The following is a 17,952-nucleotide window of genomic DNA, read 5'->3' as shown; positions in this document are numbered from 1 at the left end:
GGATGAAAGAAGATTGCATGTAGCTGAGATGCGTATGCTAAGATGGATGTGTGGTGTGACAAGAAGAGATAAAGTTAAGAATGTGCATATCAGAGGAAGTTTGAAAGTAGCGCCAGTTATCGAGAAATTGAGGAGCAGAAGGTTAGCGTGGTTTGGACATGTTATGCGGAGGGATGATAATCATATAAACAAAAAAGTAATGAGATTGAATGTGGATGGCTATAAAGGTAGAGGAAGACCAAAGAAAGTATGGATGGATTGTGTGAAAGAGGATATGCGTAAGAAGGGGGTAAATTCAGATATGACGGCTGATAGAGATGTATGGAGGAGTAGTACATACTGTGCCGACCCTACATAGGGATAAGGGCAGGTTGATGATGATGACTAACGAAGGCGGGCTTTAATTTATTTTTATTGAGATTTATTAATTGTTAGAGCCCATTATATTTTATATTAAAATTTGTTGATATCGCGCCAAGTTTTCATAGTCAAATTTACGATTTTTTTTTAATTGACAACATATATGAATATGCAATTTAAAATTTTAAGTTACCTATTAAAATGTTTTATTAATGATATATATAACTGAGAAAATCATAAACTGTACACGACTGCAAAACTATGGACATGATATTCTTAAAACTTTTTAACCTATGTAATATTTAGGCCCTAGATTTTTACAGTAAAATAAATCTTCAATGAACATTTAACTAGTCTTAAAATAAAAAATTTTTCATTTAGGTATTATGTAGAAATTTAAACTACAGTCAGTACTTTTTCATATGTAACTCGAGGGTGGGGCCGCTTGCTCACATTAGCCGCCAGGCGTTTGACCGGTTCAAAACTTACTTGACGTCGCTAGAGACGTGAAAATTAGAAATTACCATACATTTTCATATGTTTGAAATTGTTGCTAGCGCGCCGCGCTCGACTTTCGTTAGCTCGCCGGCATACGCGCCCTTGCCTGCGTGTTAAGTATGAACAAGGACAAGCGAATTTCTTTAAAACATGTTACGGAAATAATGAATTGTGCACATAATTATTTTTAATGAAAATTAGCATTTTATTTTGAAACATTTATATATATTAACAGTATATTATCTAGAAATACATAATATTCCTGTGAAAAGATGTTATACTATATATATTTAAAAAAACACTAGACAATTTTGCATCACAAAAACTTTATAGAGATTGTGAACAGATTTATCATTCCATATTAAGTATTTTTACATCTATATCATAAAAATATTTTTTACATTTTATCATCATATTAGACGTTGTTAAGATTAAAGTGGATTGAAGTTATTATTTTAAATGTCTTAATAATTGTTTCCTTTAAAAAGGGGAAAAAATTATACTCATTTCATTCAAAAGAAATATTCATTGTTTACTATGCATTTATGGTGTTTTGTATTAAAGAATCATGTTTTAAATAAAGATATTCCAAAAAAATTACCTAATTTTTTTATTTGTCCACTATTTTCCTTTTAACCGTTCAATTTAGTATTAACATGATTAAATCCTAAACTTAAGCAGTTGCGTCCACGCCAACCAAACGCACCCAATAAAAATTGATACGATGTAAGACAGTCTTTTATTAACAATGAATTTTCGCAATAACTAATTACATATCTGTGCTAATAAAACTTACTTTTTCTTAACTCTGTTTATCCTTATTTGAACTAGGGTCTGAAGTTTTCTGTCAAAAGGTTAAAAGAAAAGAGGAACTGTTTACGAGGTATGCCAAATTTCTTAACTATAATTTTACTATATTAATTTGACATGAATTAGTTTTTTGAGCTAACATTTTTGCTGTAAAAATAGTTATATACTACATAGATGTACACTTATTAATATGCAATACCATTAATTCTACAACTTAACGGTAAAACTTTTACAACAATGTAAATAACCAATCTTTGTAAATGCAGCAAATTTTCAATTCATTCTGTTCTGTCAAACTCAAACAAACTAATATTTGTATAGGAATAATAGATAAAGTGGACTATTGATTTACTTAAATAAAATATTTAACAATGAAATGATGTCAATAATTGTATCAGGAGACTTTACATAAGTATCAGAAACAAAAAAAGCTTGTAGACGTAACAAATTGGCTAAGGACTTACCGCTAACGTCAGGATCTAAATTGACAGACATTCGGTAATTCTATTTGAGTTAGTTTTGTAGTGTTCATACTAATATAGTTCTGCTGGTTTTAGTTTATAATTTGCCGTACGCCGTTCGCCTTGTGTTCTATACAATGGTATGTTTTATGTACATTTTTATAAACATGTAACATGGTTGTGCGACTATTATCTTGACCTACTATATTTTTTATAGAAAATCTATAAATAATAGTGACTCAAACCTTAACTTCGATGTTATGTTGTTTTCGACTTATGTTTAACAATTATCCTAGAATTACTTTCAGAAGAAGGTTAACTTCCTCAAAAATCTATATTCTCTCTCAGTTTTATGATTTTTTAAGCCATTGTATTTATTTTATATTTATATCTTTTTTTTTCATATCAAATAATGTTACTATTATTTATATTACTACAGGCGAATAATAATATGGCAGCCACAAGCAAATTTGCACTGCCTTTAAGCAGTGAAGATAACGTGGATGTACTGGGCATGATCTACAGATTCTTAAAAAAGGTAGGTGAAGTATTCATTTATTTGTAGAAGAGACATATTTAGAAAGGAGAAAGAAAGGAAAATCATTTATTGTCACACACATCATACATAAACAAGAAATTATAATGAATTAAAACATTTATTTTTATATGTAAAACAGAAAATCTATATGTGATGATTTTTTGTGTATTTATTTATAAATTGGGACTGGCTTGGATCCTAATAGAATATAATATATCTTATTTGAATTGTTACAAGAAAAAGTAACACCAAAAATTACGAATTTCGATAACAAACTAAGTGTGATTAAACAATGACCTTGAAGTAGCCACTAAAGTACCTGACTCATTACAAAAGTATGCAACCTTCAACACATACTAAGTATTCCTAGTTAGTAAACAAATTTTTCATCACATTAGGAATAATATGTGTTATTATCCATTAAAATATTGATTGTGACAGAAAAATATTAACTATAATTACTATAACTATTTTTTTTGTTGAACAAAACATAATACTTTTGTTTATTTAATTTACTTATTGTTATAAATAAAAATGTACTTCATTCAGTAATATTAATAATAGTAAATACACACTGTAGTATGTAGGTTTTAATATATAATAGATAGATATAAATTAAATTTATATTATACTAGCTGACCCTTGAAGTTTCACCAGGTTTAAAGTGACATAAAGGTTATAGAGTATTAGCATGTAATCTTCTCTAACTCGGGATTTCTCTTGCCAAAGCAAAATAGTGTCATTCCACTCATTTTCCTTAAACAAAAGAGAGATAACAATATGTATGTATGTCATTTTTAATTTGTATAATGCAATGTATAGTATAGTGCTTTATTATTTATCAGATTAATTTTAACAATACAATAAATGGTTAATAATTTATTACAAAGCTTCAAATGTATATAACAATACATATAATATAAATGTGTTTAATGCAACATGTGTATTTGTTATTCAATACTCTGTGTTGTGTAATTTGCCACCACTATTACATTCAATTAGACTAGGTGTGTATTTTCATCTGTGACTATAAGGAAGTTGATCTGAACTGGATAAATGTGCAAACATTATGCAGTGTACTACATATTGCGTTTGTATGATTTTTTATTATCATATGTGAAAAATGTATAAATTTTTAACTGTTTAATTGTTATCTCTATTTTCCTATATTTATTCAAATGAGGTATTATGTTCAATTTATATTTATATAATAATTTATTACATTATATCACAGTTCAATGCATTTCTTTCTTTTAAGGAAATTCTTTAAATAGTTATGTTTTATAAAATTATATATTTTGATTATTAAGGCTTTGCTATCTGGATATGATTCACAAAAGGCTTCAAGCAATAAAAAAATATATAGTGCCAGTGGCTCATGCCAACCTGTTCTAAAAATAGCTATGACACAAATATGATAATAGAAGCTTTAATATGCAACATTCAATTGTGTGACCACACTTACGGAAAGTGTTTATCTGGACATATGGAAACAATTCAAATAAAATGTGTCCTTTTATCGATAAGTTTATCAAGAATAAACAATAAATTAGTAAAGTATTTAAGCCTAAATATTAAAAATATATTTATTGTGGGTGAGCCTTCCTAATCTGTAGCTCAGTAACGATGTTAGGGTAGGTCGCGGTTGGGCGAACGCCTAGGAGGCTGGTGATAAAGGTGTGCCAAAAGTTTGCGAAATATACAGTATCATGTAAGGTAAAAAATGAAGGCGTCGTGGAAGTTTCGTCCAGGACGTTATTGGCGCTTAAACAGGCACTTCAAGGACTTGCGTGATTGATGTAGCTGTGGCTTTCTAGGCAATGAAATATAAGAACATATATGCTTTTTTACTCAAGTTTTCTTTTCAAGTTTCAAATTCATAATTTCCATATACATACGATTGACTTCTTATGTCCATAATCTTTGATATCGTGTAAATTAATATAAGCGTAATTTAATAATACATGCGTAGTAAATATCCGCCGATGGGATATGTTTTTAAAAGCATTTTAACGTGCAATATTAAAATTTTGACGAAACCAAATAATGTCCGCCGTCGACCATCATATTATGCAAATTCTTTTGTCACTACTTTTTTCATCTAAAACTGAAAACAAATGGTAAACTAATGAACAGTGACACATATCAACGATTAAAGATAATGTAGTTAAATACAGTGCCTTACAAAATTATCTAAATTAGCATTGTATTGTCGCGACTGTTTCCCTTGCTATCTCGACAATTTACTATTTGTAGTGAAGCGAAATTAAAATACCTAACTGGAGTTTGAGTCTCCTTTTTAGTTTAATAATTTTGAGAAATATATTTAAGCATATACCTATAATTATATTTACAACTATCACAGTAACATTTTACTGACAAAAACACAATATTATGAATAACATCGAAAACTACTAAAACTCACAATGTACAACACCAAGAAAAAGAATTTCTTATATAAGATTCTATGATGATTTTCTGAATATACTAGCTGTCGCCTGCGACTCCGTCGGCGCAGAATTAAAAAAAAAAACTTAATTAGTAGCCTATGTGTTCTTCCAGGCTATGTTCTATATCCATGCCAAATGTCAACCAGTTCCATTGAGCCGTTCTGTAGATACCTTCTAACTAATATCCAACCATCCATCCATCTAAACATTCGCATTTAATATTGAATAAGATTGGATAATTAATAATTCTTCCAGGTGTCGATAGTCGGTGCTGTATACTTAGTGGGCTACATGCAATGGAGCGTGGCTTGGCTCTTCGGCCCCGTCGTGTTGTCAGTCATCCGAGATCAATGGCGAAAAGAAACCGAATATCGTCGCAACGTCGCCAAGGCCGTTGCCTGCTCCTCCGAAAAAGATATCGTTCTGGCACGACTTGACGACCTTCCAGCCTGGGTAAACTTGTATAAATACATAATTAAGGTTACTTACAACCGGTAAATGGTCGAAATTCAAGCTTATGGCTGTAAAAATAATGATTATTGTATTCCTTATATAAACCAGCATAAGTTAACCTCAAATTAAGTCGCTGTATACACTAGGGCAGGTGTTTTGACTCACTTTTGATATGCCGATAATTGGTATGGCTAAGTGATACACTCGGTTATGGAATAATATCGCTTACAGCCTTTTATCGTTAGGCGAGGCCTTGCGGTCACCCTGATTACGTCACGTTATACTGGCGTGTTCTAATAACAACCCTGTTTGTTAGTTTTGTTCCATAAAGTGTGTCCAATAAAAATATAGTAACGTTTTTATGTGCGGAGTTTTATTTTTTAAACAATCAATATTTGTTTATTTTCTTTCAGGTTTTCTTCCCTGACATAGAGCGCGCGGAATGGTTAAACAGGGTAATTCAATTCTACTGTAATTTGCTTGTTTTCTTATAAATTCAACAAATTATTAAACAAATTGATTTTACAGATATTGTTACAAGTTTGGCCGAATGTGAATCACTATGCCAGAACTATATTGAAGGAGTCGATCGAGCCGGCGGTTGCTGTGAGCTTGGCTAATTATAAACTCAATGGATTCAGATTCGAACGTATGTTACTCGGCACAATTGTAAGTTAAATGTAGGACATTATATTAAAAAAAAAACTACATCCTTCCTTTGATGTTGGCAAGATCGCCAGTGTCAATTTCACGTGCATACTTTAGATTTTAATATTTATTTTCAATATTTTTAAGGCACCTCGAGTTGGCGGTGTTAAAGTATACGACAAAAATCTCTCCAGAAATGAAATTATTATGGACATTGACTTATTGTGAGTATAAACTTACTGCGTTACTATTACAAAATAATATAAATATAAATACTTTACTTGAAACAAGTTCATATGCATGTAAAGTCGGTTAAATACAAAGTCAAAATCTTCACTTTTTAAATATAAGTTCGTGATTTAATGAAACCTTCCAAACATATTACATAGAAATTACCATAATGTATGGGCTCAACTAATGGGGTAATTTAGACGTAACGTAGATAAAACTTCTTTCAACACAATTACTGCGAAAACGTTGATAAGTTACAATTTAAAGTTTTAACCTTGTATTGCTAACATTAAATATTATTTTCAGTTACGCCGGCGACTGTGATATATCTTTCGTTCTGCAAAGAATCCGAGGAGGAATAAAGGATTTACAGGTATAAATATCATTATTATGCACAGTTAATAGAAATAATAATTTAGTACAGTTTTTTCTATTTGTGTTCATTTTCTTATTTGATGGCATTTAATTAAATTGTTAAATAAATTTCATAGTATTGTGGAAAATAGTTTTAATGTATTTGACAGATTCACGGCATGTTGCGTGTTGTCATGAAGCCTCTGATCACCAAAATGCCACTAGTGGGGGGAATGCAAGTGTTCTTCCTCAACAAACCCTCAATTGACTTCAACCTTGTCGGTGCTGCCGATATATTGGATATACCCGGCTTTAGGTGAGTTTTGTAAACATACGAACATTGCTTTTTATTTTACATTTAATTTTATTGTTTTCTATATTTATATCTTATATTGTGGATATCAACATTTTTATCTAATAAGAAATGTTTGTCAGTGAGATCTTGCGTCGTTGTATCGTGGAGCAAGTGTCAAGGATCATGGTGCTGCCGAACAAGCTGCCGATCAAACTGAGCGACGAAATACCCACTGTGGACCTGCGTATGCCTGAACCTGAGGTAATTGCCTTATTTGTACTTGTTATTAAAGAAAATGTTATGTTAGAGTTAACCTTATTATTTATTTGTCATATATTATTCTCAGGGTGTACTTCGTATTCATCTCGTCCAAGCTCAAAACTTAATGAAAAAAGATGTTTCTATGTTAGGTGAGTGAAATTCAATTTTTCTTTAACTTTCAACAGCAATCCTATAAGGAATAAGAATATATAAACGTATATTGCTTGTAAATATGCAAGAGATATAAATATACATCAGCAACATTCTTGTATTTTTTGTATTTCCAGGAAAGGGTAAGTCGGATCCTTACGCCATAATAACCGTTGGCGCGCAACAATGGAAGACTAAACACATAGACAACGACGTCAATCCACACTGGGACTTCTGGTGCGAGGTAAGTTCGTCCATAGACAATTGTACATTTTTTTTTCTCGCACAGGTTAAGGATATTGCACTTTTTTGCACAGATAACTTTAAAATTGACACCTTTTCAACTAATTGGTGCCTGTTTTTGTTACTACCTATTATAAATTTTTTTCACTGTAATTTGTAGAATGCGTTGGTTTATGTTACTTTTTATTAAATTGATATAATTTCTATCTTTAAATAATATGTAAATGTATGCATAATTTTAACATTAAAACTTGCTAATGACTAACGCATTTGTTCTTTGATGCTCTTCACACGATACAAATAAAATGGCGTATTGTTTGCTTTTTTTATAAAGTGGCAACATTGTAACTAATAGAATTTGTGTATAATTAATTGTATTTTTCATATTTACATATGATTTATGGCATGAAACAAATATTAAAGTTTCGTCAATATATTTATATTTATTTTCTATTTTATTTAAACTGGATCGGTTGATCAGTTTTAACATTTTGACATTTAATTATAGTAAAACAATCTGTGCATGAAACATGAAATGTAATAATTGTGGATTATTTTTCAATTGTGAAGTAATATTTATTTAAAAAAAATATTCTTATTAGTTCATTCAGCTGAACGAATATTCTGTTTTTCAAACCAACTCCACTATAACTATAAAAGCTGGTAACAATAAAATTTTACTTTGTATTTTTCGTATTATGTTAAATTTTTCATGGCATTTGATGAAAGTATATAGTTGTGTAAAAGGAAAAAATTCAAGATCGTTAAATATCAAGCAATATGCTTTACCTGAAGACTTTAGTAATATAAAAAAATATATAATTTAGTAGTTTTATCAATCTACCTTTTGATTATAGCCTTCTTTGAAATATTGCAATTTTTATAGCTCATGAAAAATTTAACAAAATGAGAACATTTTTATATTCTAGTAACACAGCTTGATTATATTAATGCTTTGGGTATTTAATAAGACGTTCCTTCGACGCTGCATCCTTCTCTTCTATCTTTAGTTCCTTTTGTTGTCTGTGCAGACATTTCGAATAATTGGCAATAAGTTAGTGTGAATTTTATTTTGTTTTCCTCTACTCATATGTTTGCGTCGGACTTGTGCGTTCGGCGTAAAGGCGCGTATTATGCAAACGCTGGGTCAAGCGTTGGAAATAGACGTGTTCGACAAAGACGAAGGCAACGACGATGACAAGCTCGGCAGGTAAGTGCCGGTGAGATGTGCGAGAGCCCGGGTGAAGGCCGCACTGGTGTCGGGCACACGCTTCAGTAAACGTGGACGATTACGACTGATTATATCGATTGTTTAACCAAATTGTGAATCAATTATTGATATAAAATCGATTTTGTAGATGTTAAGCGGTTAATAAATTGCATGTTTTAAACATCATAAACACATCTGGTTTGGTTTGCGAATTGGACAAATCTTCACTATCTTTCCAAAAAGAATTTTACATATCTCATCATCAATAATCGTCTACATTTACGCTTGGGGCATGACAATTAGAGCTTTCAATTAGTAGTAGATTAAGTAGTTAGTTTATTATTTGCCTTTTTTATCTCAGTCAAGAAGTCTAAGAAATTTAATTTTAAAACAAACCTTCAAAAAATAATTTCATCATTGGTATATTATGATGTTTCTTAGACTTCTTTCAATCACGCTCAGTATTAAAATATACATATTTGAGAGAACATGAAATTTTATTTATACTATTTTACCTAATAATTAATGATATAATGATCTTTTATCAAATTAAAGCAATATCTATGAGTTTAAATTAATTAAAACATTTCACTGTCCTCTCATTGCAACATTGCTTGTACAACGTATGCTTTTGTTGTTATAAATCCGAAACCTTTTTGTAAACCTACAACTTTATTTGTAAGTACAAACATTTTTTTTTTCAAATTAGGTCTAAATACTTTTGTGATAATCTTCTCTTTCTTAATTTTGTTTTAAAGTTTAATTTACATCTTTTTAATTGGGAATTTCTTCCAAAAATTCTTAGTTTTGATAATTTAGATTTTCACATATCCGTAATGGTAACTATACTTTGCTAAAATGTAAGATCTTTTGTAGCAGGGCCAAAGCAGTGATATAGACGTAGAAAGATTTTCGTAATAATGTTGTGTAATTTTTCCTAAGGGGATAATAAGCTCGCGGAAGAGCCAGGTGTTGCAGTGCGAGCTGTGGGACTGGGACCCGGGGATGGGCATACAGAACGATGATTATCTAGGCAGGTCCGTTTGCGATGACGTCACTTCGATGCAATGCCGCGATTTCATATGTTTTTCTTTTGCGTTTATGTCACATGGTTTTTTATATCATCCTAAAAGTTTTTGATAGATATTTAATACTTAGATTTGTATTATTTTTTTTACCGTTTAATTCAAAAATTCAGGTGATATAAAGATTCATTTACACTGGGCCATTTTTTATTTGTGTAATTTTTTTTGGTGTTGCTAATGTCGTGTGGTTTTTTTTTTGGTTTCTCTGAATGTAGGTGTTAGATATTCCCAATAGCGGATAACAATGAAGTACCTACCGGTAACAATAAATATATGATCCAGGTCTATTGCTACTAATTTACACTAACTGTTAAGCGTATGTTGAAAGTAAATATTAAAACATTAATATGGTAACACTGACTATATGGAGTGAATTGTGACAGTCAATGCTGCAAAGCAGCGCTACCAGCGTCACCGTCAGGCTTTTCGACTGGGACCGCGCGGGGAGAGACGAACGCCTGGGCAGGTTGGCTAACAGATTGTATACGCACGTACAGTAGCGTATCATCTTGCTAGTTTGTCAAAGACAACAGGGTGGTCAGGTTGTAAATCATATTTCGAAGTATTTAAATCGCAAAAACTTAAAATAATCGTAATTTATGTACATTAATTTCAGATTTATCAGTTGTAGATTTTTGCAATTTAAATTCAGGAAAAATACAGGCAACCTGGTAACCCCATATTCTACGTACTATACTCATACATGGAAGTGGACGAAATGTTACACGTTTATCACAGAGCACCGGGCACCGATGCTTGCCATTGACTGTCACCAAATCGTTCGTCTGTTTAATCCTAAAATAATTAACAAGAAATGTTGTACTTGTCTTTATCTAGTGTAAATTGTATATAATACACATCGTTACATACAAAACTGTACTTACTAACACGATTTTCACTTTATTATAATTTTACTTAAAATTTTTCTATTTTGTTAGAAAAAACACATATTAATTAATGTAAGCAAATCTCGAAAAAGGAAATTTTCATTTATATCACACTTAAAATCGACTACTTTTTCATCAATCCAATGTAGTTACAACAATATTTAAATTAATAAAATGAAATGGCAATTTCCCTTTCGAATTTTCGCCAATGACTTTTTTATATCACATTATTTTGACCACTCCTGCATCATTTTTTTATTTATTAACAATTTAAATCTTAATTTTGTCTGTTTATATTTCACTTTTTCTTTCCATCATTACATCTAATTAAAGGAAATGCTTTTTCGACGTCAGAAAACATACGTGTCAGCTTTATTTACAGGACTAATAAAAAGCTTTGCTTATTAATTAAAAATACTAACAATATGTGTTAAATGTTTTACTTAATAAATAACCTAATACGTACTGTAAAACGTATTTTACTATAATGTATATTTATTAAAAATATTAAGTATATCTTGAACTTACAGGTGTTCCTTGGAAGTATCTCATGTGGTGCGCGCCGGGCGCATGGATACGGTAAGATATCTGTTTCCATTGTTCAAATGTATGTACTGTTTTTGTACTCTACCATTTCTAATTCTAAATGAAGTAACTGTACTTTAATTTAAAATCATTCAAACTCTCAGACATTCAGTGTTACCTAATTAAATTCATCGTTTTATTTATATATCTGATTAGTCAATGCTTGTTATGTATGTTTTAGTGGCAAACTCTCCAGCAAGCAAAACATGGGAAGGTGCACCTTCGTCTCTCATGGCATAGACTTTCGACTGATCTGACTGACCTTAGTCACGTAAGGAAAACTATTACTTTTTCAAACTAAACTACTAAGATAAATTTATGAATTTGGTGTTGATATTATTTATATTTTTCAGGCTATAACAGAAACGCAATTGGTAAAGACCGGTGAACTCAGTTCGGCTGTGTTATCCGTGTACATTGATTCTTGTAAGAAACTGCCGGTAAGTTATTTATTTATCTATATCTATATAAAAGAAAGTCGTGTTAGTTACACTATTTATAACTCAATAACGGCTGAATCGATTTGACTGAAAATTGGTGGGCAGGTAGCTTAGAACCAGGAAACGGACGTAGGATAATTTTTACCCCGTTTTCTATTTTTTATTCCGCGCGGACGGAATCGCGGGTAAAAGCTAGTAATATTAGAAAGACGTGTTAGTTACACTATTTATAACTCAAGATCGGTCGAACTGATTTAGCTGAAAATTGATGGGGAGGTAGCTTAGAACTAGGAGACGGACATAGGAACTTTTTTATCTTGTGTGCATTTTTTTATTCCGCGCGGACGAAGCCGCGGGTAAAAGCTAGTTTATAATACAGTGTTACAACCTTGGAAATACAACTGTCCCACAAAATTATTTAAAATAATTTCAACTTTCCTTGAAAGTTTATTTATATCGCCTTGTATAACATTCTGATTGCTAATAAATAATTATAAAATATCATTAAATATAACACTTGATAATTATTTAAGAATATGTCAAAGATTTAATGTTTTATGCAGAATGCAAGAACAGTTTCGCGGCCCGATCCGTACCTCATGGTGACGGTGGGCAAGAAGACTGAGAACACGGCGGTGCAGATGCGTACCGACGATCCAGTTTACGAGATCGGATATTCATTCCTCGTGCAGAACCCAGAAATTGACCTCTTGGAAATTAAAGTGAGCATTATTGTCATACATTGTTGTGGTTAATTCTTTTGGATACATTAAAGTAAAAAATTAAATTAAAATCGAATAATGTGATAGTAGTATTAGTTACCAGGTTTTCATTTATTCATGGTCGTTGCTTCGTTAAGGGATACCATTAATGACAATGTGTGCGGCAGTTATACTCCATATGTATGTACCTATAACATGTTTTATGAATGTAGGCAGTGGATCAGAAAACTGGCAGCCTCCTGGGACAACTGACGTTCAGCATTCGAGCATTACTAAGGGAGAAAGATCTGTGCATGCTGACACAGCCGATAACGCTGCAGAAATCCGGACCCGAGTCGAAAATAATCCTCGCTCTACAGTTGAAAGTAATTATTTTTTGTTAAAAATGACATCTCTATTTTGTAGAATAGGAGAACAACGTTTATAAAAAAGGTGTATTTTATTGTAGATATTAAAAGAGGCAATAAAGGAGGAAGAAATAGATGCGGAGTCGGTGTCAGATATGCCGATGGCGCCGGAGCCTGTGGCGGTGTCCTCTCCGCTGCCTTACGCAGCCCCGCCCACACCGCCCACAGTACTGCCCGCCCCGCCCACAGCACTGCCCGCCCCGCCCACTGCACAGCCGGCCACGCCCCCGCCCACGCCCGCAGTCATGGACTCCACAGACGCCGCGCAACCACGTAACATACTAACTTTTCATACTAGCTGCGCTACACACAGTCGTTAATATTTACTTAAATATCCGCTTACTGAAGATAATGACCACTTAACTTTTCGAATTGCTGAAATAAATCTTCTCTTCTCGTTTAGTGTTTGCTACAGTTTTTGCGGTAGTCGCTTAAATATCTTATTACTTAATAACATTTTTTATTTCAACTTAGCTCTAACATTGAACGCGGAGTTGAAAAAATTAGAGAACAATTTGCAAGACAATCATTCAGACAAGTCTATACCAGTGGAACAGATCGAGAGAGCTGTTGGTAAGTGTTCATTTTCAAGTATAAATAGGAATATATAATACATCGGTGCATTTTAAATATTTCTAACATTTATTTAGATGTTCCACAAGAGGAAATGCCGTCTGGCAGAGATTCGCCGAAACTGGTACATCGTACATCGTCTATAACAACGTGAGTTTTATTGATACACAATGTACAAGGTTACAAAGTAGAATATATACTATATTACTGCTATACAATAATACTATATTATTGTGTCAGGTCGGCGGGCGAGGCGGGTCTAGGCCGCATCCTGCTCTCGGTGCGCTACAGCATGCAGCATCAGACACTTTACGTTGTCGTACATAAAATTATGTAAGTCACACAAAATTTATATGAGAAATTAGTGTTTATACGATTATGTAAAAATAAATAAGTATTATTTTATTCCGATTAAAATATCCTCCACAGGAACATACCTCTCAAGGACCTGACCAATGTGCCCGATCCTTATGTCAAGTTATACTTGTTGCCTGGACGCTCCAAGGACTCGAAGCGCAAGACTGCGGTAAGAAGTTATGTCTTGTCACTAGACTTTAAAACATTAAGTACAGAATTCATAAAAAAATAATGTATACAGTCAATGTTATGTCTGGCAAAATTCACAAAATCAAATTTTATTTCATTGTTTCTTTATACTTTGTAGGTAATAAAGGACAACTGTATGCCGGAGTATGACGAACAATTTGAATGGGTGATATCCCATGCGGAGCTGCACTCCAGGCAGATTGAGGTCACCGTGGCCACACACAAAGGATTCCTCGGGGGCAGTCCTATCATTGGACAGGTATACATTCTAAAATTGACACCATACCCCACGCAGAGATCGTGGAGTGAATACACTCAGGGATTTCTAATTTTCATGTCTCCTAAAACAATGACTAATAATTTCTTTTGCAGGTGATTGTAAATCTCAACCAGTATGATTTCCGCGAAGCGAAAACTTTGTGGTTCGACCTCATGCCTGAATTACCGGGTGTTTAGAGCTTATTTTCTTATATTACGCTATTATTTAACTACTTTAAGTTTTGCATAAGTTAATGCTGCTTATAGACAACAGAATAAGCTAAACATGTATCAATTATTTAAAAAACTTTACATACTTATACAGTTCCATCCATTATTCGAATATGTAATCGAAGCTGAAAGAATTGCACAGTATTCTGATAATCTCATGTCATAACTTTATACTTCCTAATATGATCTGTATACCTAAAAATAGGAATAATTGCTAGCTTTTTAAATGTGCTTTTAATTTATTTTTTTTATGTGGCAAGGCATGTTTCTGTATGCAATTATGTTTTAAATGAGAGAAGATAACAAAATGTTGTTTATTGTATACAAAGGTGTCCTTTTCTTGTTGTGTTCAATAAAAATATCATGGCTTAATTATTGTTTCAATAGATTATATATTCTATATTTTTGTTGATATTTTTACATGTTATATAATATTCAAATTTAATACATGTTATTGTTACTTTATATTTTGTACTTAAAGTTGAAATAAAAATTGCAATATAAGATAGCCAAATTTATACAAACAGGAAAATGTTATTTTAAAATATTGTATTTCTTTCAAACAGTGTCACATCTACACATTTGTGAATCTCTACAATAATTATATGATTCTTTAGTACATATATTGTTATTTATACATTACTATTGTACAGTCTTTGACTGTAGTGAAAATTTATATACATTTTTTATATCTAAAAAGCATATACCTCATTTCAATTAAAATGGTATAAACATCTTTTTGAAAAATGCAACACCTATTTAGTTAATGTGGCCGAGCAGCCTGATATTAATAAGAAACTTATGAAGTAGGTGTTGTTAAATTATTTTATGTTTTAATGTTATTGCATTTATAACTTTTTAATTTTATAAGTCAGTGTCTCCACTTTATATTGTATGCTTTTTATAAATCAATAAACTGTGAAAAAGTTCAAAATGTTTAATTTAATACCAACTCAGAAAAAGAAATTCAAAAAGTCATAGAATACATAGAACATAGGTTAATATTTTAATCACAATATAGTTCATTCATATTTTTTGTCCACTTGATGGTGAGAGAGGAGGTATATTGATCTATTTTCAAGTAAAATAGAAAGTGCTTACTTGTTTAACTGGCACATGGCTCCAACACATCTAAAAAATATTTAAACATGTGAGTAAATGAAATAAAATGGTTTACATAAAAAAATTATTTATTCACACTTCATCACATTCTGAATGAACATATTCTTGAATTACAGTCTTTCAAAACAGTGGCTTTCTTCTTGTAGATATAAAATTTCAACGATCTAATGTGTTAGGAGTTATCTTTTGGCCAATAATTTTACCATAACCCCCTCTGCCGCCATCATAGTCTGTTCTGTATTCATCTCGCACCTAAAAAGTAAAGGTAAGTAAGTAACACATTGAGCTATCTTCCAAGATACTGCAACAATATGTTCTCATACATGGTAAAAACTCACAGCAAGACTAAAGTGTGAACTAAATACAACAAAGATTATTTACTTATATATAGAGTGAAAATAAGTAAAAAACTGTTACCTGTCCACCAGTCTTTCCACGTCCGTACTGTCTTCCTTCAATAAAACCAGCATCCCAATCACATCTTATAATTCTGTCATCTAATCTTGTTCCATTAATGTATCTACAACAAAAATGTACATAAACTTCTCAGAATTGGTGTCATATTTTATGTGAACGGATTTTCTTCTTACCTCATACAATTCTCTGCGTCTGCTCTAGCGTAATACTCAACAAAACAAAATCCACAAGGAGTTTTCTTGTACTTATCTAAACCCATAATTACTCTTCTTAGTTCCCCACAACGCATAAATAATTCGTAAATTTGTTCTTCCGTTGTATAAAATGAAAGATTTCCAATGTATAATGTTGACGATGCACGTAGTAACTTTTCTTGTTCATTTCGAGAGCCCTATGAACCAAAATAGATACAGATTTTTCAAACCCTAAATACAAAATATATGATAATAATAGTATCAGTTTATACCTTAAAATGTTGATCTCGATAGGAACTTATTTCTATTGAAGAATTCATGGTGTCGTAGCTTCGTTTCATGGTGAATTTACGTATAGTATTGTACTAATCCAAGAAAAAAATCAAGTACGGTTCAATAAGAAAGGAATGATTTTTGTATAGAGTCTAGCATATACACAAAGTATTTATTATAGAAACAAAAATTTCATTAAAATCACAATAATATGTTGACCTCAATGCGAAAAAGGCTTTTTACGAATTACAATTCTCCAAATGTCCAACAGATTCACAGCAGAATTTAATTGACAACGACAAGTTGACAAAGCAAATGTCAGATGTCACTTGGATTTTTAAATATTTTTGACATGACACAGAGAAACATACTGCCAAGTGCCGAAGATACTTTCCTATTTATTTTCATCAAGGCTAAATTTCGTTGCTACGTCGTTTTAGATTGTTATTCTGTTGTACTAATACTATATTATTTATATATATAGGTAGAACATTATTATTTATAGGTTGAACAGAAAAACACACACAACTCCTCACCATATTGCGGAAACCTACGAAACGAAACGAAACGAAATGTCTATGTCATGTTTACGATTTTTTTAACGATTGAAATTTCTTGTAATTACAATCGTTAAAAAAATCGTAAACATGACATAGACATTGTTGATTGTTATTGCGTTCGGTCGATCGCGGTGTAATTTATGAGTACTTAATATATTGTCTATTAATATGTTGAACATATTTAAAGCCGTGGAGAAAAAATGTATAGGCAATTAACTTAGGATCCGTCGAAAGTACTAGATTTTACTTTAAAATGACATTAGTTCGTTTGATTAGATATATTGACGTAGATTTAAAGTGTTCAAAATCAATAAAGATTGCAGCGCCCTCAGCGACAGGTCTTTTATTTTTGGTCAGGCTTTGGAACTTAATTTTTTCATGAGACTGGCCGAAGAAATTAAACTATTTTTTTAATATGCTAAGAGCAGCTCCAGTCTTTCAAAAGTTCATGAGTTTGTTAAGATAGTCAATATGTTCACTGCCGAATCACTTAATACAGTTATTAATTAAGATTACAATAAATTAGCGGTCGCCCGCAGTTTCGTCAGCGCAGACTTAAAAAAGTAGCTTTAAATATACCTGCGTGAATTTCCTACCTTCCCGTCCAAGTCCCGTCAAAATCGGTCCTGCCGTTCCGAAGATTACCCGGAACAAACGCAGCAATTGTATTAATATGTATAGGTATAGATA

General features: G+C 31.8%; 2 protein-coding genes across 6 annotated transcripts; one reads left to right on the top strand and one right to left on the bottom strand.

Moving 5' to 3' along the window:
• Positions 1 to 1,969: 1,969 nt before the first annotated feature.
• LOC106712433 (extended synaptotagmin-1) lies at positions 1,970 to 15,047 on the top strand. Of its 3 annotated transcripts, none has more exons than XM_014505004.2 (24): positions 1,970 to 2,166; positions 2,569 to 2,667; positions 5,373 to 5,570; positions 5,984 to 6,025; positions 6,099 to 6,239; positions 6,366 to 6,442; positions 6,756 to 6,822; positions 6,974 to 7,119; positions 7,239 to 7,359; positions 7,445 to 7,508; positions 7,647 to 7,753; positions 9,905 to 9,999; positions 11,465 to 11,513; positions 11,701 to 11,790; positions 11,873 to 11,959; positions 12,523 to 12,681; positions 12,894 to 13,046; positions 13,130 to 13,361; positions 13,563 to 13,661; positions 13,739 to 13,811; positions 13,902 to 13,994; positions 14,091 to 14,187; positions 14,326 to 14,466; positions 14,580 to 15,047. In XM_014505004.2, the coding sequence occupies exons 2-24, from the start codon at positions 2,581 to 2,583 to the stop codon at positions 14,661 to 14,663; spliced, it is 2,502 nt and encodes an 833-aa protein (XP_014360490.2). In that variant the 5' UTR covers positions 1,970 to 2,166; positions 2,569 to 2,580; the 3' UTR covers positions 14,664 to 15,047. The 3 variants fall into 3 exon arrangements, with proteins under 3 accessions (XP_014360490.2, XP_014360488.2, XP_014360489.2); XM_014505002.2 differs by having other exon boundaries at positions 1,970 to 2,269; XM_014505003.2 differs by lacking the exon at positions 9,905 to 9,999 and adding an exon at positions 8,877 to 8,962 and having other exon boundaries at positions 1,971 to 2,269; positions 14,580 to 15,044.
• Positions 15,048 to 15,706: 659 nt separating this feature from the next.
• Positions 15,707 to 16,986, bottom strand: LOC106712354 (nuclear cap-binding protein subunit 2). 3 transcript variants are annotated; one of them, XM_014504869.2, is made up of 5 exons: positions 16,702 to 16,986; positions 16,409 to 16,626; positions 16,236 to 16,338; positions 16,022 to 16,070; positions 15,707 to 15,827 (listed from the first exon to the last, which is right to left on the bottom strand). In XM_014504869.2, the coding sequence occupies exons 1-5, from the start codon at positions 16,768 to 16,770 to the stop codon at positions 15,802 to 15,804; spliced, it is 465 nt and encodes a 154-aa protein (XP_014360355.1). In that variant the 5' UTR covers positions 16,771 to 16,986; the 3' UTR covers positions 15,707 to 15,801. The 3 variants fall into 3 exon arrangements, with proteins under 3 accessions (XP_014360355.1, XP_045542408.1, XP_014360354.1); XM_045686452.1 differs by having other exon boundaries at positions 15,733 to 15,827; positions 15,933 to 16,070; positions 16,702 to 16,985; XM_014504868.2 differs by lacking the exon at positions 15,707 to 15,827 and having other exon boundaries at positions 15,882 to 16,070; positions 16,702 to 16,985.
• Positions 16,987 to 17,952: the final 966 nt, after the last annotated feature.

This window comes from Papilio machaon, chromosome 3 (genome assembly GCF_912999745.1).
Source record: "Papilio machaon chromosome 3, ilPapMach1.1, whole genome shotgun sequence".
NCBI lineage: Eukaryota > Metazoa > Arthropoda > Insecta > Lepidoptera > Papilionidae > Papilio > Papilio machaon.
This window is presented reverse-complemented; position numbering and strand designations above follow the sequence as displayed.